The 24,095-nt window shown below is 44.0% G+C and overlaps 1 protein-coding gene across 3 annotated transcripts in view; it reads right to left on the reverse strand.

The window, feature by feature from the left end:
• The window catches only part of BANP (BTG3 associated nuclear protein), a 607,582-nt gene that overhangs the window by 359,625 nt on the left and 223,862 nt on the right, over nucleotides 1–24,095 (reverse strand). For 2 of the 3 annotated variants that reach the window (XM_033941784.1, XM_033941783.1), the window contains exon 7: nucleotides 17,959–18,198. The exons of the other annotated variant lie outside the window; for it this stretch is intronic. In XM_033941784.1, coding sequence (XP_033797675.1) covers nucleotides 17,959–18,198 — 240 coding nt within the window. The remainder of the gene's footprint in view (nucleotides 1–17,958; nucleotides 18,199–24,095) is intronic. 3 annotated transcript variants of the gene reach the window in all.

Here is a 24,095-nt window from a genome sequence, read left to right on the forward strand (position 1 = left end):
TGCAGGGAGCTGCAAATATTATACAGCAGCCAGAAAACTTCCGTCTCAGACAAGCCTGTAAACCCAGACAGCTTGTTTCTTCAGACTTCCCTTCAGTCCAACCAGCAGGTCTGAGATCTCAACCCCCACTGAAACCTGCATGCAACATCAGGGGGAGGAAACACAGTCAACTCCTGATCCTGATGAAAGACTGCCACGGGTCCACTCAGCCTGTGCTCAAGCTCTCTGCAGACAAATCCTGAGCAATCCTTGCTCTAAAGGGAATGTTCCTTGAGCTCCCAGACTATTAAAGGCTGGCCAAGCAGGTACCCTGCGAAGCAGGCTGCCTTTTGGCTATAGACTACTGCCCTCAGAGTATGTGTTCTCTGCAGCCAGAGATGTCCCAAAACTGGGAGCTTCTGTAACACTGAAAAGCCTCGCAACCAGATTAAAAACACAAAATTAAATGAAAAATAAACACAAGCAGAACAGATATGCTTTTACCATCTCACGTCCTGAGGAGTTACAGAACAGCCCAGAGGGAGGAGAGGCAGAACAAAAAATATATATTTATGAGGCTCTCTACACAGGATTTCACGATCAGAGGTTTACAACCTACATGTTCCAGAATGATTTGCCTATTGCACGTGAATATCTGTTGCTCCTATAAAGCAGAGAAATGCTACAAGAATGATACATGATTCAACCACACCTAGCCCAGATTTCCCATAATAAAACAATTTATAAATTTAAGGAATGAGTAAGACTGTATTCCATTTTGCATGTAATTCAAACAGTAATATTATGCAAAGCTGGTTTGGTTAACTATAATGCAGCTTTACCTTGCAGGGTATTGGCATTTTAAAAAAATTCCAACAGTCAGAGAAAACAGAAGCCAAAACAGTGGGAGAATTCAAGTATGCTTGTGACATATTTTAGAGGAAGCATAAGGGTAGAAAATGACAAGGACAGTGACAACAAAGTAAAACTGCACAAATGAGCAGACTTAACATGTCTCCTGACATCTGCTGACATCTATTTTTCTATCTATCCATTTACGGTAAATATGCTTACGAGTTCTGAATCATCCTAGAAAAAGTGCTACATATCTCATTACTGAATATTACTATGGTCACCTTTGAAGTACTCCCCTTGGGAAGCTATGTACTGATGCCAGCGACTAGGCCGCCCTTCAAAGTAATTTTGGAACTCTTTTTCTGGAATGCCCATCAGAGCTGTTGTCGTATTACCCTTGATGTCCTGAATGTCATCAAAATGTTTTCCTTTCAATATTTCCTCTATCTTTGGGTAAAGAAAAAAGTCATTGGGGGCCAGATCAAGTGAGTAGGGAGGATGTTCCAATACAGTTATTTGTTTTCTGGCTATAAACTCCCTCACAGACAGTACCATGTGAGCTGGTGCACATGATGCAAGAGCCATGAGTTGTTGGTGAAAAGTTCAGGCCATTCTCGTCTAACTTTTTCACGCAGCCTTTTCTGCACTTCCAAATAGTAAACTTGGTTAACTGTTTGTCCAGTTGGTACAAATTCATAATGACAATCGCACTGGCTTCCGATCCCAGCAAGAATACAATTTAAATTCTACTGCCTACTATTTAAGACTTTATACGGAGACAGTCCAAACTACCTGAATAACCGCCTCATCCACAACACCGCAACCAGACATAGGAAAACTCATACCCCATTCTCATACCCCCCAATTAAGGAGGTCAAACGGAAAAAACTATATGATGGCCTCCTGGCCACTCAAGCAGCCAAACTAGACAACCAAATCGCCAATCTGCTGACGGCATCCCTCAACTACAAGACTTTTAGAAAAGAAATAAAGACCATACTCTTCAAGAAAACTCTGAAAAAAGAAATAATACCGCAAGTCTCAAACTCCACCTCTCACTAAAGCCAACTACCTCAAACAAATAACCTTACCCATTTCTTACTCTTTTTGAAAATGACCAATTTTTTTTTTTTTTTTTTTTGTAAGTTCTTGTTGTAATACATCTTGGATAATTCTTTTGTAATCCGCCTTGAACTGCAAGGTAATGGTGGAATAGAAATCCCTAATGTAATTAATATCAAAAAAGATTAGCAACATCGTTTTGATTCTTGATTTGAACTGGTAGAATTTTTTGGGTCATGGAGAATTGTCTGACTTCCATTGTGCACTTTGATGCTTTGTTTCAGGGTCGTATTGATACACCCATGTTTCATCACCAGTGATAACACAGCCCAAAACATTGTCTTGCCTCTCCAAAAGGTCTTGACAAACTTAAATTCTCCTTTGCTTTTGTTAATCGGTGAGCTCCTTTGAGACCATTTTCGCACACACCTTTCTCATGCCAAGATTTTCAGTTAGATTTTCCTGTTTCTCTATCAATATTTACTTGGTCTGATATGCTTCTCACAGTCAGCTGATGATTTTTATGCACAATTCAATGAATCTTTGCAATGTTTTTGTCAGTTCTGCTTGTTACTGGCTGCCCTGACCTTTCTTCATCAGTGATGCTTTCTCTTCCCTCAGAAAAACGTTTAATCCATTTGTACACTGCCATTTTCTTCATGGCATTATCACTATACTTTGAGATATGGCCCTCAAGCATCCAAAGAATGAATTACATGCATCTATAGGTACTCCAAAGTGCTGCTCATGTAAGAACTAAACCCAATTTTCCAAATAGGATCCACTGTTTATTTTTCACAGTTTTGAGGCACTTAATCTCTATCCCCCCTCCACACCATCCCTTGTGTCCAACTTCTCTCTATTTCTGTTTTTTCCCTCTCTCCCTCTCCTTTGTTTTATTTCTTCTTCACCCTACCCCACCCTCCACTCAGTCCGGCATATGCACATCTGGACCCCTTCCTCTCTCCTGCTGGGTACTTCTACACCAGGGCCCGCCCCGGTCCTGAAGGCCTGTATGTTTTGCCCCCTTCTTCCCGGTCTCACCTTCAGATTTGGCCCGCCATTCCTACCCTTCCTCCATCCCAACTTCCTGGTCTCCTCTGGCCCGCCGGCATGAACCGCTGCTGCTCTTCACTTGCATCTGCCTTCACCTGGCCTCCTCTTCAAAGCAACCTGCTGAGGATTTCCGGCCAGCTGTAGCGAACCTCGCAGGCCGCTGTCCACCTTGGTAGCATGTTACCTCTGACGCGATCCCGCCCCTCTTCTGACGTAAGGGTTCGCGTCAGAGGGAACGTACTACCAAGGTGGACAGTGTCCTGCGAGTACAGTTTATGGAGAACAATTTAGAACAGTACAAGGAAGCTTAGATAGACAATACTGTACAAGGATGCTCTAGAGATACATTAAAATACAACTGTGGCACATCTTTTAAACACAAACTCCTAATTTAGTTGTTCTCTCTTTATCTGCAAATATGTTGACAACCTTCCAGAGTCATAACTACACTTCCATTTACAAAAAGAAAGAAATTCACTGAAATTGATGCCATTTCTCAATCATCTTTCAGCAGGAACTCCCTTATGTTTGTGTAATTGCAACAATGAGCTACTTATAGCTGAAAGAATATGTTTAAAGAGATCTGGCTAGTTTCCTAAAATGTGTCTCCTACCACTACACACAAGAAAACGAATGAGAACAAATACCTCAAAATATAAAGCTTTCTTTTTTGTGGTATAATGTATGTCATATATCATGAGGAAATTTTTTTAGATAAACATACACCCCTTCATTTAGAAAAAGTGATACTTACAGGCTTCTGGGTAAAACATTTTTCAAAATATCTTCAAATTAAATACACATTTGTTTTCCAGCTCCAAAAGAGAAAAGGAAGGGAAATCTTTTCACTACAAATTCATATGAGAAATGTGAACCAAAATTCTCTTCATAATGAACTAAATTTGTCTCTTTTTTCAGTAGCAGACATTTACATGAAAACATATGATATTTTTAATTTTAATTCATCTTTTGGTTTGACTCACATCATCAATACATCCAAAAACAGCAGGATCTAGACTCTTTCAGAAAGGAAGACAGTTCATTTCCCACTTCATCCCCTTTCTTGAATTGGGGAAACAATTGCTTAGTTATTTTTTACTTGATTCCATATCAGTTACATCCAAATGACTTAATAAAAAGCTGTCTTAGCTGTGCCTCATTGTTAGCTGGCACTACATGGCTGACTCATTTTGATAGACACGGGAGTATCCTCCTATTATAGGAATTAAAGTAACTACTTCCAGATAGGTAACATAAATTACTGACCTGTACTGTATATGGTACCCTCATACAGCCTCCGTCTATCCCAATATTTCAATGGGAAAAACTGAAGGAATTGTTGCATTGGATGAAGATTTTGAAAGATCTGCCTCTGAAAGGTCTTTAAAGAAAAAGGATTTATAGATCCTAATGTGTATGTCAATTCTGACATATTTTTCAATGTTTCACTTCTGTCTTTAACAGAACACAAAAAAAGAAAGGTGTGGCTACAGGACAACGATATAACTTGATCTTGTGACCCACTCAGATGATATCTAGCACTCATTGGTCTGAGGAAATTTTTTCCCACTCTCTCTGAAATGCAGACGACCTCCCTCCAATATGTTGAGGGGCGGCCGCCAACTTGATGTCATTGGGACTTTTTGGAGGGTGGGTTGACGTGCAACCCTGAGGGTTGCTGAAGGCAACTGGGTTTGCTAAATCATTGCCTATAATCTTGGAGGGATCTCTGGATAGAGAAACTCAGGTTGTACTAACAAGAATGGCTTGAAGGACGAAAATTACCTCTATTCCAGCCTGGGATCGACAAGGCCTGCTCTCCGACAGAGACTTAGGGTAACGATCTATTACACTGGCCTTCTCTACCATAAGGTCGACTAGGCCCTTACCAAAAAGCATCTGCCCCTTAAAGAGAAGTCTGCTTAAGGTTGTCTTAGATGCTGAGTCGTCCGCCCACTGTCGAATCCAGAGCATTCTGTGAGCAGAGACCACATATGCCGATACCTTGATTACCCTAATAAGGTCATATATGGTGTCTGTCATGTAATCCATCCATTCTAGCACAAGCTGGGAGCAGACATCCTCCTCCGCAGAGGGCTCCCATCTCAATCTGGTATGGCAGACCCAAGCAGAAAAGAAGCTGCCACCATTGCTTTGATTCCCAGAGCTAGACCTTCAAATTGTTTCTACAAACCATGTCCACCTTGCAATCTTGTGCGTCATCCTCCCTCATTCGGAAGAGCAGTGCGTTTGGTGACCTGAGCCACCAGAGTTCACCTTCAGCTGATTAAACAGCTGCTGGAACTCAGGTGCATGGGATAGAGTCTGGACACGACTTTAGCAATCCTTAAGGACCTTTCTGGGGATTCCCACTGCTCAGTAAATAGGGCAGTAATGTCTGGGGCAGGATGTGCTGGGAAAAAGAAGGTCTGAGCATTGCAGCCATTCATGACCATGCACTGATAGAGAGGCATCTTGGCCACCAGATCCAAAGAGGGAACTGGCGTCTTCCAGGACTGTCTCCAAGCCCTAAGATACAAGTGGCATGGAGTCTGACCTTCAACCCTGCCAGTCTGGCTCTGAATTGTCACTGGAGCTAGGGCCCGGCTTGCTTATTTGAGAAACAATCACTTGAAACAAAGATGTTTCCTGGGCCAAAAGTGGGGGGCCGCCTGCCTGATTACAAATTCTAGGGAGAAGCCTTGTGGGGTTTTCAGGGGGTCGCGGGTCATTGGGGGGGCGATCGGGGGTTCGTGGGGGGCCCTTGCGTCGAGGGCAGGAGGGCTTGGGTTCCCTCCTGCCCGATCATGTCGGGAGGGTTCGGGGGTGCCGCGGGGCAAGAGGGCTTGGGCTTCCTCTTGCCCCGATCTTCATCGGGGGTTCGGGGGTGCCACTGAGCAGGAGGGCTTAGGCTCCCTCCTGCCCTGATAGTGTCGGGGAGTTAGGGGGTGCTGCGGGGCAGGAGGGCTTGGTCTCCCTCCTGCCCCGATAGTGTCATGGAGTTCGGGGGTGCCGCGGGGCAAGAGGGCTTGGGCTCTCTCCTGCCCTGAACGTTAGGGAGGAAGGGTGGATCGCGGCAGGGGAGATGAGCCATCTCTCTTGCTACGATTATTGCTGTAGGGGGTAGGCAGGTTGCTGGGGCTGCTGAGCTGATCGCAGAAGCCACGATCAGCTCAGCGGCCCCTTTTCAGCACTTATACCTGTTTTGACTTGGTCTAAACGTATAAGTGCCGACTAGGCAACCTGCCTAAAGTTTTGGTTATACCTGCTGCATGCCTAGGTGTAGGTCGGCCCACCTCCCGCCCTTTCCCCTTCTCTAAAAGCATCTCTTTTCTCTCTGTGCGTTTAGAAGCAGGGGAAAGGCCTAAGCTGGTTTTAGATACGTCTAAAACCAGCTTTGATTATGGGTACTTGGATGATCAGGCTTTTTGATCATCCAAGTACCCATTTAGGCCACTTTTTAGATTTTTTTTTTAATTATTATGAACCCCATAGTGTTTAAGTTGAAGATAGGGGAATAAATCCCTAGAGAGTAATCTAGACTTCTACTACTACTACTACTATTATTAATTATTTCTATAGCCCTACCAGATGCACACAGCGCTGTACAGAGTCACAAAGAATAAGAAAACAGTCCCTGCTCGAAAGAGCTTACAATCTAAACAGGCAAGACAGCCAAACAAGATGTCATGGATAGAGTTAAGGGGAACAATTAATCAGCTGACTGGGTTGGAGAGCAGAGGAGTAGGGTTAAGGATTGAAAGCTATATCAAAAAGGTAGGTTTTCAGTTTGCTTTTAAACAAGGGAAGGGACTTGACAGACAAACTCGGGTAATTTATTCCAGGCATAGGAGGCAGCTAGATGAAAGGAACGAAGTCTGGAATTGGCAGTGGAGGAGAAGGGTAACGTTAAGAGTGACTTATCTGGGGAACGGAGTTCTCTGGGAGGTGTATAAGGAGAGAGAAGCGAGGAGAGATATTGAATGAACCCATTTGTAGGTCAGCAATAAGATCTTGAACTGTATGCGATGGCGGATAGGGAGCCAGTGAAGTGACTTAAGGAGAGGGGTGACATGAACTTAGCGAGGTTGGTAGAAGATGAGTCGCGCAGCAGAGTTTTGCACAGATTGCAAGGGGGAGAGGTGACACTGAGGGATACCAGTTAGGAGTAGATTCCAGTCATCTAAGCGTGAGGTTATGAGAGCTTGGACAAAGGTCTGGGAAGGGGCAAATTTTGGTGATACTGAAGAGATAGAAGCGACAGGTCTTAGCAGCATGTTGTATATATGTAGAAAATGAGAGGTCAGAATCAAAGATGACTCCAAGGTTGCGAGCACAGGAGACTGGAACAATGACAGTATTATTTACAGAAATGGAGAAAGGAGGAGGAGGAGGAGCAGAGAATTTAGGAGGAAAGAGGAGCAGCTCAGTCTTGGACATATTTAATTTCAGATGATGGCAGGACATCCAGGCAGCAATGTCAGCCAAACAAGCAGAGACTTTTTCTTGGACTTTAAGTGAAATTTCAGATGTAGAGAGGTAGAGCTGGGAGCCATCAGCACAAAGATGATACTGGAAGCAATGGGAGGAGATCAGTGCACTGAGGGAAGAGGTGTATAGAGAGAGAAGAGAAGAGGTCCTAAGACAGAAACCTGGAGTACACCAACTGCTAGCGGGGTAGCAGCAGAAGAGGACCCACCAATACATACATTAAAGGTGCACTGGGAAAGGTAGGAGGCAAACCAGGAGAATACAGAATCACAGAATCCAAACGAGGACAGCATATCAAAGAAGTAAGTTGTGATTTATAGTATCAAAGGCAGCAGACAGATCAAGAAGGATAAGGGTAAAGGCCCTTAGATCTGGCCATGAACATGTCACTGCAGACCTTAGCGAGGGCAGTCTCTGTGGAGTGTTGGGGGGCGAAAACCAGATTGTAGAGGATCAAGAATCTGTCAAGTTGAAAGGAAGTCCAGGCAGCGACAGAGTATAGCACACTTGAGTATCTTGGATAGGAATGGAAGAAGGGAGACAGGGTGATAGTTAGATGGGCAGGAGGGGTCCAGCGAGGGTTTTTTGAGAAGCAGCTTAACCACTGAATGCTTGAAAAGAGGAGACTGAGAGGAGACATGATCAAAACATTCAAAATACTGAAGGGAATAGACTTAGTAGATAAAGACAGACAGTTCACACTCTCCAAGGTAGGGAGATCGAGAGGGCACTCCCTAAAGTTGAAAGGGGATAGATTCCATATGAACGTAAGGAAGTTCTTCTTCACCCAGAGAGTAGTGGAGAGCTGGAATGCTCTTCTGGAGTATGTTGTAGGGGAAAACACCCTCCAGGGTTCAAGACTAAGCTGGACAAGTTCCTGCTAAACTGGGACGTACGCAGGTGAGGATGGACTCATTTAGAGCACTGGTCTTTGACCTGGGGGCCACCGCATGAGCGGACTGTTGGGCAGGATGGACCACTGGTCTGACCCAGCAGCATCAATTCTTATGTTCTTATGAAGGCAGCAGGGACAGTTGCAGTGGAAAGAGATAGATTGAGAATATGGCATCTGGGAAGGATAACAGTATGTGAGATGGGGTCGAGTAGAGGGGTAGGAATAGGGTCTGAGAGGCATGTAGTAGGCTTGGATGAGGACAGAAGTTGTGCCGTTTCTTCCTCTGTGATTACAGAGAAAGCAGAAAAGTCAGCAATAGTTGACTGGGGGACAAGCAGGAGGGCCCAGACAGGAGAAGCTTCCTGAGCTGTTTGGGTGAAGGATGAAGGGGAGGTGCGAAGTTGAAGTTCAGGAGAGTAGATGGTATGTAGGGGAGAAGGATGTGACTTTGTAGTGATCTTGCGGACCTTGTCATGAAAGTAATCAGCCATAATCTGGGGAGAGAGAGAAGGAGGGGTTGGAAGCGAGGGCACTTTGAGGAGGGAGTTAAGTGTGGCAAAGAGATGGCAAGGAATGGAAGAAAGGGAGTTAGTTGGATGTAGTAGTCTTGCTTGACCCGTGTAAGTGCAGAATTAAAGGAGGTCATCATAAATTTAAAGTGAAGAAAGTCGGCACATGTGCGAGATTTGAGCCAGAGGTGCTCAACACAGCAGGTGCAGGAACGTAAGTAACAAAACTGGGAGTGAGCCAAGGTTGAGGTTTGGTATGCCTGACAGAGCGAGAAATAGGGGAAGCAAGGGTGTCCAGAGCAGAGGAGAGAATAGAATTGTACGACGAGACAGCCTCGAGGACAGACTTAGATAACATAGTGGAGGCAAGGAGAGTTGAAACTGGATGAGAGCTTGGAAGGATCAAGGGATTGAAGATTTCGAAACCTCTTGGAGGTGACTGGGCGTTGCAAAGGGGGAGGGTGAGTAATGGTGAAGGACATCAGATGGGGTGATCAGAGATGGGGAGCAATGAAATAGAGAAGTTAGAGAGAGAGCAGCTGGAGGAAAAGACTAGGTCAAGGCAGTGGCCATCCTGGTGAGTAGGGGTTGTGGAGCAAAGCTTGAGGTCAAACATTATCTAAAACCCCATAATTCACCCTATTCCTATCTCCTAAAGACTTCTTCTTCCCGTTGGTAACTCTTTTACCCGACATTTTTATTACCTTAAAAATTTTAAGTCATCGCTTATTTTATTCCTTCAAATTTTGAATGTAATTCTTGTTTTAGTTTGGATGTAATCCACCTTGAACCGCAAGGTAATGGCGGAATAGACATCACTAATGTAATGTAATGTAAATGAGGAGGTTAAGGCAAGAAATTTAGCAGCATACTTGTCAGTGGGATCATCAGGGTGAAAGTTAAAGTCCCCAAGAATGAGGGAAGGACAAGATGACTCAAGAAAGCCCAAAAGCCAGGAGTCAAATTCAGTGAGAAAGGAGGAAGAGGACTTGTTAGGGGGGACGATAAATGGCCGCTATCCACACAGGTAAAGGAGTGAATAGGCGGATGGAGTGGACTTCATATGAAGAAAGGCTGTGGGATAAAGGGTGAAGAGGTTGGAATTTACAAAAAGGAGAGAGAAGAAGCCCAACACCTCCGCCTCAACCAGTAGGGCAAGGTGTATGAGAGAAGTGGTACCCACTATGGAAGAGGACAGCAGCTGCAGTAGAGTCCTCAGGGCAAATCCATGATTCAGTTAAAGCAAGCAGGTGGAGGGACTAGGAGATAAAGAGGACATGAATGTAGGGCAGTTTGTTGTAGGCAGAATGAGTATTCCATAGGGCACATGAGAAAGGGAGAGAGGAGGATTAAAGAAGAGGAATAGGTATAAGATTACACACGTGGTTACACACGTGGGGAAGCAGCTGGCATGGAGAGCCAGGGTTTGGATTCACATCTCCAGCAGAGATAAGAAGAAGGAGTAAGAGTGTGTGTCGAAGCAAAGGGGAATAATGACGGCAATAATGAAGACGGGAGGGTCTCAAAGAGAAAGGAGAAGGATGAATAGAAGAGAGAGAATGTTTGAGCTTGAGTGCAGTGAATAAGGTAGATGACAAGACAGCTGGTGAGGGAATAGGAAAAGAAGGATATTGAGGGCTTATGGTGTAGACGGGAAAGGGAATAAGATTGGGGAGAGTGAGTATTAGAAGCAGAAAGTGAATAGAAGCCATAAGGAGAGGAACAGAGGAAGGAAATAGAGCTATACGATAATAGGAAGCGAAAATATGGAGGTGCCCAAAGGAGGCACACGAAGGAGCAAACTAAGGAGCATGTGCTCCTTGTTAGTGCTCCTTCATCATGCGATGCATCACACGCCGCACAGAAAGGATTCAAATTAAATAGCAAAGGTAGCAAGGTCACCTTAGTGCTTGTTTGGGAGGGGCTACAGACAGCCAGTCAGAGGTAGCAGGGGGAGGGCCTAGCTATGGACTGCAAGAGAGATGGGGGATGGAGAGATCAATCTGCTTGCTGACCACCCTGAAAGAAAAGAAAACAGAGCAAGGAATTTAGTTTGAAGGGCAAGTTAGACCAAGGGGAAAACAGACAGGAACAGAAGGGCTTAGAAGGAATCACTAACCAGTTGCTGGAGGAAATATAAGGCCAATCAGGACAGAGGCAGTTGGAAAGAGAGCCGCCCAGAGAGGGTTCAAATTAAATAGCAAAGCTAGTGAGCTCCCCTAAAGCAAGCATCCTCTTCTCCAAGGGATCCCTTACCTGTCCTACACTCGAGTCTCCAATTGGCGAAAGACATCCTGGCTCCCTCCCCAGATCAAATTCAACATTGAATCTCAGGGGCGTAGGGTCTGATCTTACTGCAAAGTAATGTAGGCACGTACCATGCAGTAAGCAGAAAGCTTCACTGCACTTTAGTTAAAAAAAAAAAAATCCTAGTTTTCTTGCTGTACATCATCATCATCTACGATGTATTCAAATTAAGGTATGCTCTAGGATGGCATTTGTGAAAAGCTGCTCCTCTTGTGCAGATTCCTGTGGCAGCTCCCACATTTTCCTTATAGTTTGAATATTAATCCAGACCTCTCCCCCACTCAGCTTCTAGGATAGTAGTTCCCAAACTTGTCCAGGGGGCTCCCCAGCCAGTCAAACCATAAAGAATATTCATGAGAGCGTGGCTACTAAAATGGTTTCAATATGTATACTTTGGAAGAATGGTGGGAGAGAGAAGGTATGATAGATATGTTGAAATACCTCTGTGGCACAGAAAGGAAGCTCTAGAATGAGGGGGCATAGGATGAAGGTGAAAAGGGACAGACTCAGAAGTAACCTGAGGAAATACTTCTTGACAGAAAGGGTGGGGAATTTGTGGAGGTGGTGGCAATGAAAAACTGTGTAAGCCTGGGACAGGTACACAGGATCTTTAGGGGAGAGGAAGGGATAGTAGATGGCATGGACAGGTGAAATGGATAGGCCATATGATCTTAATCTGCTTTCACTTTTCTGTTTCTAGATTTACATGCAATGGAAGCAATGAACTGAGCATGTGTGGGAGTGCCTGAATTGGTGAATGGAGCATGCCACTGACTTCCTCAGGAAGCAGACCACTTCAACTGGAGGGGCTTTGGCATCCCAGTTAGTCAATAGGTGCTACAAATTTGAAGGGGGGGGGTCTTAAAATATGCCATAGCTTCCCTGTGAGTTTGCTGCATGACCCGGGGCACCATGGTGCAATTTGGGAACTGCTATGCTAGAGGATATATTTCTTGTCATCACAGTAAACAGAAGAAATGATGGCAGATAAAGACCCACACGATCTATCCAGTCTGCCTTACAAGGTGGCCAGAGTTGTGCCCACCCCTCTGTGTGGGCCCCTGTCACCCATGCTTAAACACTGATTGTCATGTCTTCACCACGCCAACAATATAAGAGCTAAATATGATGGGAATATGTAGTTATAACGAAGATGCTAAGTATTGTTGATAATATTCACAATTACTTAAATGCTAATGGTCATTCTCTGCACAGATCTGCAGATATACTTTCATTGCCGAATAACCCTAACACAACAAACTCATACACAATTGGCCATATCCAAGATTGCTCATCTATATCTATTTGCATATGTTAAAATCATACCATAGCATCCTCTCTCAAGCCTATATTATTCAAATACATAGAAGTAGTGTAAAACAAACTCTGAAACATCAAAACCAAGATCTTGTACTATATTTGATATTTTACAGGTAGCCAATGTGATCATTTTAAAATTATATAACCACACTCTGGCAGATAAATAGCATAATTTGATAATGAATCTTCATGTAAATATATTCCACATGAGAACATGAAAGGGAGATGTGCGTTGTGGAGAGAGAGGGGAGAAACCTTGAAACAGTTTATAACAAAACGTGATGTCATGTTGGGAGCCTCTCCCCCCTTTCAGAATGTCTAAACAGTGTCAAAAATTAAGTCTTTTCAGATATTTGAGTGAAAATAATTAAATTGTTTATTGTTTATTGAAAGCTTCTATACCGCTGCTAATGATTGAGGGAGTCAATTCAGAACGGGTTTATCTGAGCTTTGTAATGGTGCTACAATACATGAGCTTCTGTAAAGATGTTACAATACAGAGTTTGTGTTTCCTGAGATGGTTTCAATACAGATATTATTAAACCATAATCAATACATTATTAAACCTTAATCAATACTGGTACTTTTGTAAAGGTGTTACAAGAGTTAGCATCAAAACAGAGTTAGCTTTTTCTGAGTTGGTTCTCAATACTGCCCTCTTAAACCATAATCAATCCTCTTTCTTATTTCTGCCTATAATATATAAATATATAATATATATAGTTTGTGTGTATTAAGAAGCTTAAAAGAATTGATAAATTTGAACACAAATTGATGAAATTTAAATTGGACTGATGAAGATAAGCTTACAAATTACTCTGTGTGGTTTATATGAAGCACAGCACTATAGTTAAACAAAAAAAAATTATATACCCCCCTTTTACAAAACCAAGGAAGCACAAGGGGGGATGGTGAATATATTACATTACATTACATTACATTAGAGATTTCTATTCCATCTGTGCCTTGCGGTTCTAAGCGGATTACAAAATTGGGTGAAAACTGGACATTTCCAGGGAGTTTACATATCAGGTATATAGCATATACATATCAAGTTTACATTATGTTTATATTTATGTTTATATTATGTGGAATATATTCTCATTTTAAAATTGGCATAATATATTCAAATCATCCTACTCCATAAATTTTGCTATATTTTCATAGGACTTAAGATTTGTTTCCATTATCTGAAATAATAAAACGCTAGCCGCGCATGCGCACTCAACTGCGTGATTCCGTTTTCCCTGATCCGACATGTAGGTCCGTGGCCTTGCAGGAGTGCGCATGCGCGACTCCCCGGAAGACGCTGGACAGACAACCCCTGCCCTCTCCAAGCCGGGACCGCAGCCAGCCAACGATCGCCTCCACAGCCCGACGACTCCCCCCTCCCGCACCAACCGCTGCCGCTCCTGTTTGAAGCGGCCTGATGAGGTTCGCGGCCGGCTGTATTGAATCTCGCAGGCCGCTCTCCACATGAAGCACGTTCCCTCTGACGCGATCGCGTCAGAAGGAACATGCAACCATATGGAGAGCGGCCTGCGAGGTTCAATACAGCCAGCCGCGAACCTCATCAGGCCGCTTTGAACAGGAACAGGAGCGGCAGCGGCGGCAGGAACCATTGATGGATGGACGGAGGTAAGAACGGGAGGGGAAGCCAAAAAAGGGCTATGGAGCAGGCAGAAAATAGAGCTGTTTTGGTGGGAGGGTTGTGCTGAGTGCACGAAGCAGGCAGGCAGGCATTGCACAACGGGGGAGAGGCAAAGGGGGCTGCTTTGGGGAGATGGTTGTGCTGGGGGCTGACAGCAATCATGGGGGGAACAGAAAAGGGCCAGGGAGCAGGCAGCCATGCCACAACAGGGGGCCAGAGGGAGAGCAAAAGGGGGCTGCTTTGGGGGGTGGGGTTTGCTGGGGGCAGACAGCAATCAGGGAGGGGGGAGGAACAGAAGAGGGGCCACGAAGCAGGCATTGCACAACAGGGGGAGAGGCAAAGGGGGCTGATTTGGGGGGATGGTTGTGCTGGGGGCAGAAAGCAATTATGGGGGGGAGGAATAGAAGGGGGCCATGGAGCAAACAGGCATTGCACAACAGGGGGATAGGGGGCTGCTTTGGGAGGAGAGTTGTTCTGGGGGCAGAAAGCAATCGTGGGGGGGAAATAAGGGGGCCACAGAGCAGGCAGGCATGGCACAACTGGGGGCCAGGGGGGGAGGGAAAGGGGGCTGCTTTGGGGGGATAGACAGCGTCCAGGGAGAGAGAGAGAGAGACAAATAAAAAACAAAAAAAGACATCTACTCTAGCACCCATTATTGTAACGGGCTTAAACACTAGTTAGACTATAATTTAGCCAACTGTATGCAAATAAGTACAACATGCTATATAGCACAGTTACTTACCATAACAGGTGTTATCCGGGGACAGCAGGCAGATATTCTCACATATGGGTGACGTCTTCCACGGAACCCTGTATGGACAGTCTGAAAAGTGAACTGTCACTTTGAATTTTAAGAGCTTTGTAACTACCCGCATCATGCATGCGTGACTGCCTTCCTGCCTGAAGAGGCTCAAGGTACTTCAATTCCGTAATCAAGCTAAGAAGCCAACCAGGGGAGGTGCGTGGGATTTGAGAATATCTGCCTGCTGTCCCTGAATAACATGTGTTACGGTAGGTAACTGTACTTTATCCTAGGACAAGCAGGCAGCATTTTCTCACATAAGAGCTCCCTAGCTTACCGCAATGGGATGGAGAGAGTTGCCATTAAGAGAAAAAATTTTGTAATACAGCTTAGCTGAAGCGATCATCTGGTCTGGAATAGGATTGCAGACAGTAATGAGAGGTAAATGTGAGAACTGAGGAACAAGCAGCTGTTTTACAGATCCCATCAATGGGAGTAGAAGAAGCGCAACCGGTGCACCTGGAACTCCCCCATGGCCAGCCGCAGTTCTGCGAGACACACATGCGTGCGCACATGTTGGGCCGCCAGCCAGAAGCGGAAGTGACACCCAGGAAGCGGAAGTGGCTCTTGCAGAACATCCTTTCATTTTCAGATTCATAAAAGGACCATTGCAGTACATCAAACCTTCAATCAAATCTCCATCGGTTTCTTGGGATCTTAACATCATACTTGCCATACTGATGAAACCACCTTTTGAACAACTGGTATCTTCCTTCCTAGTATCTCACTTGGAAGTATTCTTAATCTGCATCACATCTACACACTGGGTTGGTGAACTTCAAGCACTCTTATCTGATCTGCCAAGATTCAAATCTAAACTTAAAACATTTCTATTCAAGGATGCATTCAATACGTGAGAATTAACACTTCACTTGAGGACGACCAATCCTATATCTACCGATTGTGTTTTCCACTTACACATTCCCCTTTTTATTTTTTGCTAAATGTAACAATGTATTCCCATTTCCCTCCTCCTATTGGCTTCATGTCTGTGAACCCCCTTTAATTTTTATTTTAAAAAAAGTTTTAATTTATTTTTATAATTACTTTTATTGTAAACCGTTTAGATAAGTTTGATTGACGGTATATTAAGAAACTAATAAACCTGAAACTTGAGTGGAACGAAATAATGCGACTAAAGCTGCCATAGCTTGGACCTTGTGTGCTGTTACATGACCTCCGAGCTGCTGCTCAGTGTGAGCATAGCAAAATGAAATACAGGCCGCCAGCCATGTGGAAATAGTTCTTTTGGATACAGGGTGGCCCAATCTGTTAGGATCAAAGGAGATGAACAATGAAGAGATGTTCTGTGAGACTGAGTCCTTTGTAAGTAATAAGCCAAGGCTCGTTTGCAGACCAAGGTATGAAGAGATGTTGCACCAGGATGAGAATGAGATTTTAGAAGAAAACTAGAAGCACAATTGATTGATTGAAATTAAATTCTGTGACCACTTTTGGTAATAATTTAGGATGGGTGCTTAGGACTAATGCATCATGGTGGAATACCATAAAGGGTGGATCCCACATCAACATTTGAAGCTCACTCATGCAACATGCAGCGGTATGGAAATTAAAAATACCATGAGCAAAAGAATGTCAATCTCGGAGAACTTCCAATGAGAAGTAGCATGATGCTCCGATGGACAGCCAACATCGGAACCTTGAAGCCTTTTAGCACTATGCTTAAGTTAGGCGGTACCAAGGGAATCGATGCTAGTAGCAGCATTTTTTGCAAATTAAGCATATTACTGAACTCCCTCCAGAAGAACTCATGGATTGTCTCCCAGAAAACATGCACCTGTACTAATGGTTCAGCAGGCGGTATCCTTGATGCAGCAGGTTGTCTCAGAGAGGATGCCTTGATGAGTGCACAGCATGAAGGAGAAACAACTGTAAATAAAGAATGATGACTTCGCTGTTCAGTCTGCATCAAAAGATTCGATGTCATTTAGACCTGCGATACCTTAAAGAATGCACCGGTACTTATGGTTCAATAGCCGGAACCATCGGTGCAGCAGGGTCTCTCGAAGTGGATGACCTTGATGAGGATACATACCATAAGGAAGAGACATACTGTTATGCTGGGGAGCGTCGGCTTCAATGTTCAGTCCGTATCAAGAGACTCGATGCCGTTGAGACCTGCGGCACTAGGAAGTATGCAAAGGTACTGATGGCTCAACAGCCAGTACCATCAGTGCAGCAGGTTGTCATGAAATGGATGACCTCGATGAGGACACATACCATGAGGGAGAGACAACCTGCATCAAGAGACTCAATGCTATAAAGACCTATGACGCTTGTTGGGGAGTGGATGCTTCTGAGCTGCCTCCCCCAATGCTGGAAGTTCGAAGTCAATGTTGATGCCAATGCAGAAGCCGTCAATGTCGACAATTAAAAAAGATCTGGCGATGTCCGTGGTCGTGTCAAAGAACTGCTCCTGCTAAGCTCGACAAGCCTTAAAAGAGTGCGATTTTAAAGAGGAACACCAAGTACAAGTCTCGATGCTGAGTCCAGGGTTTAAACCCCGAGATACAAGAAAAAATGACAAAGATTTCTCTTCTTACTTATCTTTAATGAAAGGAAATAAAAACAAATGAAAAAAGAAGAAAATTACACAAAGCAGGAAGGCAACACTGACTGAATGGAGTTCAGTCAAAAAGATACTTCTTCACTCTGTGGAAAACGAAGAACTGAGATACTTGTGAGGGTCGGTATATCAAGCTATAAATAAACTTGAAACTCTTCGGGTGGGAAGGCAGTCGTGCATGCGCAGTGTGGGTAGTCGCGAAACTTAAAATTTAAAGTGACAGTTCACTTTTCAGACTGTCTGTACCAGGCTCCGTGAATGATGTCACCCATATGTGAGAATATGCTGCCTGCTTGTCCCAGGATAAATGTAAATATAAGATAGTTCTTTGGATTGCTTAACTAATAACTCTACTCACACACTTGGCTGAGTATTTCAATATACCCATAATACAGTCTCTCCAAGAGGTGATATGATTTCTGAACTACAGAAGACTCTACTTACAGCGAATGCCGTAGATCATGAGTGGATCCAGCTGTTTTTTCCCATGCCTCCCCTGACCTGAGAGGTTAGAGATTGCCTGGATTTCACGATGGAAGAGGTAATCAAGCAGTGTCAGCGCCATCTTTTCAGCCGTTCGGCAGTTAGTGCTGATGTGGAGCATGTCAGCTGCAGTGACTGGACAACGCACTCGCATCTCAGGATTATTCTCATCCCCCAGCCATGTCCCATTAGGATAGTCCTCTAACACACAAAAGCACAAAGGAAAAAGAAAGAGTTTAGAACATGAGACAGGATGCCAGCACCTGAGTATGCAACTTCAGACAATATTTTACAGGCAGCCAATGTAATCATTTTAAAATTAGTGTAATATGTTCAAATTTTCCTACTGCCACAGGAATCTGCAGCAGCCTTTTGGATTACTTGTAAGGCCTTTGTTCTATATTGAGCCACTCTCAGATAAACGGCATTACAAAAATCATGCCTCATCACAACCAAATACTATACAACCATACAAAAATCATATGGAAGAGCAGAAAATGATTATTTTCAGTCAGGTCATTTTAATTCAGTAAACAGCTTTGAAAATTATCTTCTTCATACTATATGGTAAATTCTAAATTATTTAATTAGCTTTTTAAACTGACTCTAGTGATTAAAAGAACTATAGCCACATGCTAATAATGATCTAATCTAATCTTCCATTTGTAAGTCGCACAAACCTATACAAGCTCAAGGCGACAATCAGAGAATCAGAGAGGAAGAGAGGAAGGAGGGGGCAAGGAAATGCAAGGGGAGGGGCCTAGATGGAGGGGGAGGTGATGAAAGAAGCTGAAACAGTTAGCTGTCAAAGAGGTGAGTCATCAGGTTTTTCCTGAATGAGGTGTAGTTTGTCTCCTTCCTGATTGCTTCTGGGAGGTCATTCCAGGTTTTTACTCCCACATAAGTTAGCATAGAGTGGAGTCTATGCTATTGCTCCATTCGCTTGTAGTGGAGGTACTTTGTGAATGGCAGGTTTAGTTGAATTATGTTAAGGATTCTTCTGGATGTTGACCAAGCAGCAGAGAATAGCTGGATGAGGGAAGCTGCTGAGTTTCCGTAGAGAATATGGTATAAGATGCCTGAAATTTTGAAGTTTATTCGAGATGGTATTGGAAGCCAGTGTAGTTGTCTGATGAAGGTTGAGATAGACTAATCTACAAATTAAAGAAATATGTTTCAAACAGCTGTGTTCTGGATGAGCTGTAGTATGTGGATAAGAGTGGTGTTAATGCCTAAGTAGGCAGAGTTGTAATAGTTTAATTGAGGTAAGATATTTCTGATATTAGTCCAGATGATATAAGAACATAAGCAGTGCCTCTGCCGGGTCAGACCAGAGGTCCATCCCGCCCAGCAGTCCGCCCCCGCGGCGGCCCAACAGGTCATGACCTGCCTTAATCACCAGAAGGGGCCCCCTTGCCCCCTAGGTTTCTCATCGAAGTCCTATCTTCCCATCAATGTCCTAACCCTCCGGCCTTGCACCTGCACGACCTGGTGAGCTGTCTATACTTATGCAACACCCCAGCACCTCCCTCAGTACCCCACGATCCCCTTTTCCCTCAGGAATCTGTCCAATCCCTGTTTGAATCCCTGTACTGTACTCTGCCGGATCACTTCCTCCGGGAGCGCATTCCATTTGTCCACGACCCTTTGGGTGAAGAAAAACTTCCTTGCATTTGATTTGAACCTATCTCCCTTCAGTTTCTCTGAGTGCCCCCTCGTACCTGTCGTCCCTTTTAGTCTGAAGAACCTGTCCCTGTCCACCCTCTCTATGCCCCTAAGTATTTTGAAGGTCTCTATCATATCCCCCCTGAGCCTCTTCTTTTCCAGAGAGAAGAGCCCCAGTTTATCCAGCCTCTCAGCATATTTTGTTAATAGTTGAGATTCATTTTAAAGCAAAAAAAAAAATCATTATTCACACAAATACAAATTAACCACACAACATTGAATGTGCCACAGCTGTTAGCCATACTACCCTTCAATCAAGCTTTTAGAAATCCTTGATACAATCCTTGATACAACCCTTTAAAGAAATTAGTGACATTCTTCCTAATTCTCCAAAACCAATCCCTCTCAGTAGTGTTCTCTCTGATCATTCACACGTCACAAAATGCATTTACAGCTTCAACGAACATAGAAAATCAAGACAGCTTAGAGCACAATGAAAGTGGACGTCTCCTGTGGCACTCAAGAGAGGAGGAGATGAGAGAACATTCAGTTCCTGTTGTACCCAGTAGACTTAGTACTATAGCATACAACAATCTACTAGGAGGAAATAATGGTTTCTGACTGAGAATAAAAGAAAGGATTAGCATGAGTGAAAAATAGGCAGTCAAAAGCATCACTGCATTTCCTCATGTTAAAGCTTAACTGCCAAGCATTAGCCCAAACGTCTAATTCTCCATGGACAAGCAGGATGAGTCAGTCACACATTGGTGACATCATCCGACAAGCTCCGGTGACCGGATTTGCTCTCCTAGAGCTGAGGCTTGGAAAAGCCCCCTCTGAGCATGCGCAAGCGGCCCTTTATAGGCCTGTGCTGACCCCTTCGCCATTCAGTATAAACCATCCGCCCTGCCCAACAGTCAGATTCCATCTGCTCTCCAAGGAAAAATAAAAAATGTCCGATCAAGGAAAGACAGTGCCTGCAAACTCAGATGAAATGGCGAAACTGGCTCCCAAAAAATGCCAGAGCTGCAACAAGAAAATAAGTGCCAGCGTCCCTCACGAAGCCTGTGTTTGCTGCCTTGGCGAAGCTCACCTCATGGCCACCAGCCCACAGTGCTTACTGATGTCCCCGAAAACGAGCGAGAAGCAGCTACACTCTCTAAACAGCTCTGGCACTGAAGCAGACAAATCGCCAAACATAGGGCTCTTCCCCAGATTTAATTAACTATTCCATAGTGACAACTCAGCCTTTTCAGGCTAATATCTTATAATTCCTTCTGTTTTTTACCTTATATGGTTCCTTGTCTATTACATATGTAGTTCTACCCTTCTTTCCCTCTGTTCCTGTCAGTGGTAGTCTCATCTTAGTTTGTATGACCTATGTATTTTAATCCTGATTTTAATTGTAAATCGCTTAGAAATCTGTATAAGCGTTTAATCAAATTTTAAATAAAATTTAGAAACTTGGAAACTCCCTTCCAATGGTGAGGCTTCAAAAACTGCAACTTTCCATATGGCACTGTTCCCGATACCATTGAAGACCCCTCCCGACAGACCCAAATAGACCCAGCTCACCTGGTCCTAGGCCAGGATCTGACACCAGTGAGGCTCATCCTGCGGCTTCCCAGCTCCAGTAGCACTCCTCCAGCTACCAGGCAGCATCTTCAGCAGCAATCACCCCCTCGAATCAGGTCCCAGCACTAACCTTTGCAGCAGAGGGTCTCCTATCCCCTCCTCAGCCCATCCCAGCACCTTCGTGAAAACAGCTCAGTGGAAGCCCCAGCTGTTCAACTCCAATCGGCTGCTTGCTCTGATATCACTACTGCCAGTTCCACCTCTTAAAGGGCCAGCACAAAAAAACCCCTACTGCTGCCAGACACTGGAAAAACCAACACAGGCAGCACCTCTGGATCTACCTCCTTAAAGGGCCATCACCACAAGGGTAAAACCCTGCAAGAGAGAGACTGCCACGGACACAGGACAACCCCGGAAAGGGTGAAAAGGCACAAGGACCACCGAACACCCTCCTCCTCCTCCTCCAACTCTTTTCTCCTCCCCACAGAGATACAGGAAAAAGAGACCTCATCGAAAGAACTACACTGGCTCCCAATTGAAAGCAGGGTGAAATTCAAGATCCTACTGCTGACACACAAAATCATTCATCTCGCTGAACCACAATATCTAGCGGCCAGATTACATCAGCACACAACATGTATACTACGCTCAAGCCAAAATCACCTGCTGGAAATTCCCTCCATCAGAGACATCAAATACAAAAGTGTGAGGAAAAGAATGTTCTCAATGATGGCTCCAAGGTGGTGGAATGCCCTTCCGAAGGAACTAAAATTAGAAAAGGATACCAGAAAGTTCAAGAAAGGGATAAAGACCCTTCTTTACAGACTACTTTAGCCAATAAAACAACATAGAGGAGACTGTTGATTAGCTCCCATTCCCCCCCCCCCCTTTAAAAAAAAAAAATAAAAATCAGGAACACAATAGGATGAACCCAATAGGGATATAAATATTCAAAGCACAAAAGCCCAGAAAACTAGACTCTGAGGGAAAATAATATTTCAAAGATAAACATAAAACACGATACAGATACATGTTTATATATTTAGTTGAATTGTCTAACCTCCTTAGGAGGTGTGTAAATACTGTGTACTTAGCTTCAAAACTAAACCTAGTATTATATGTGAATATACGTAGGACAATTGATTTGGTATAAACATATGCATATAAGTAGGATGATCGATGTGTCAGTAACATAAGTAGGATGATTGATTATGGCATAATTATGCCGGTATTAATAACTCTGTATTGCAACACTGCTACAGAAGCCCCTGGAACTCTGTATAGAGCCCTTTTATAGAGCCCAAGTATTGTAATACCTCAAAGGTCTTTGTAACTCTGCATTGTAACACCTCTACAGAAGCTCATGCATTGTAGCACCATTACAGAAGCTCATGTAAACCGCTCTGAATCGACTCCCCAGTTATTAGTAGCGGTATAGAAGCTCACAGTAAACAATCCATGCACACGGAGACTCTCACACCCCTGCCACCCCTAGCTATAGCACACACCAACAGCTCTCAGATCCAACAGCATAGCTGAAAGATCCCCTGTCAAGTGGTGGCAGGCAACTGCCACTGTCCCCGACTTCATGCAGGGACAAGTTCATCATGATCTCCCTCTCAGACCAGGGCAGTGAACCTCACTAAACAGAGAACCACGAATCATCCACAAAAGATACCCTCACTCCAGCACCCACTGAGCCAACTAGCATGGGGGAAAGCATTCCACCAAGCACGAGCCAATCAGAACCCACTCCGGAGGTTCCTCCAGAAAATGACTGCCAAACTATCGCTCACTCCAACTCAGACCTCAGACAATCACAGCGAAGCACATGGATTGCTGACTTATCCTGCTATCCACAGAGAAACCCTGTTACAGGTAAGTAACTTCACTTGTTTGTACATCACTTCTTATACTTTCCACGCTCTCCGAGATGTTGATTTTGTTGTCATTTGCAAAAAGGTATATTTTTCCACCTTTCTGCAACAACGCTCAAAAAAACTGAACAGAAATGGGCCCAGGATGGAACAGTGGGGGAGAGTGTGGCACAGTGGTTAAAGCTACAGCCTCAGCACCCTGAGGTTGTGGGTTCAAATCCATGTTGCGCCTTGTGACCCTGTGCAAGTCTCTTAATCGCCCCATTGCTTCAGGTACATTAGATAGATTGTAAGCCCACCAGGACAGATAGGGAAAAATGCTTGAGTACCTGAAAAAATTCATGTAAACCATTCTGAGCTCCCCTGGGAGAACGATATAGAAAATTGAATAAACAAATAAAGCATTCTACTACTTTCTTTTCTTTCTCAGTGAATACTATTTAACACCACCCTCATCTATCACTCAACCTATTTCTGATTCAGTTTGCCATCTTGGGTCTCATCCTTATTTATATATAAACCTCCTATGAGGAACTGTATGAAAAGCTTTGCTGAAAAATATGTAGACCACATCCAGTGCATGCCCTCAATCGAATTCTCTTGTCACTCAATCAATCAGATTAGTTTGGTATAATCTGTGTTTTGTAAAGCTATTTTGATTCAGATCTTGCAACCCATTGGATTCTCAAACATTCATCTGTTCCTTCAGCAGCGTCTCTACTAACCTTTTCACCACTGAAGAAAGACTTACTGACTTGAAGTTTTGTACCCCCTACCGTTTTGTGATGTATAACCACATCTGTTTTTCTCCAATGCTACAGAACTCCTGTCACCAAGGATCTACAGTATTAAAACACATTCTTTAGAGGGCCCATAAGAAGCTCTTAGTGCCTTCAATATACTGGGATGTACCTCAAGTCCCATGGCTTTGTCCATTTTCAGTTTTTCAAACTGGCATTTAACACTTTCTTGTGAATATTA

Source organism: Geotrypetes seraphini, chromosome 4, assembly GCF_902459505.1.
Source record: "Geotrypetes seraphini chromosome 4, aGeoSer1.1, whole genome shotgun sequence".
Lineage (NCBI taxonomy): Eukaryota > Metazoa > Chordata > Amphibia > Gymnophiona > Dermophiidae > Geotrypetes > Geotrypetes seraphini.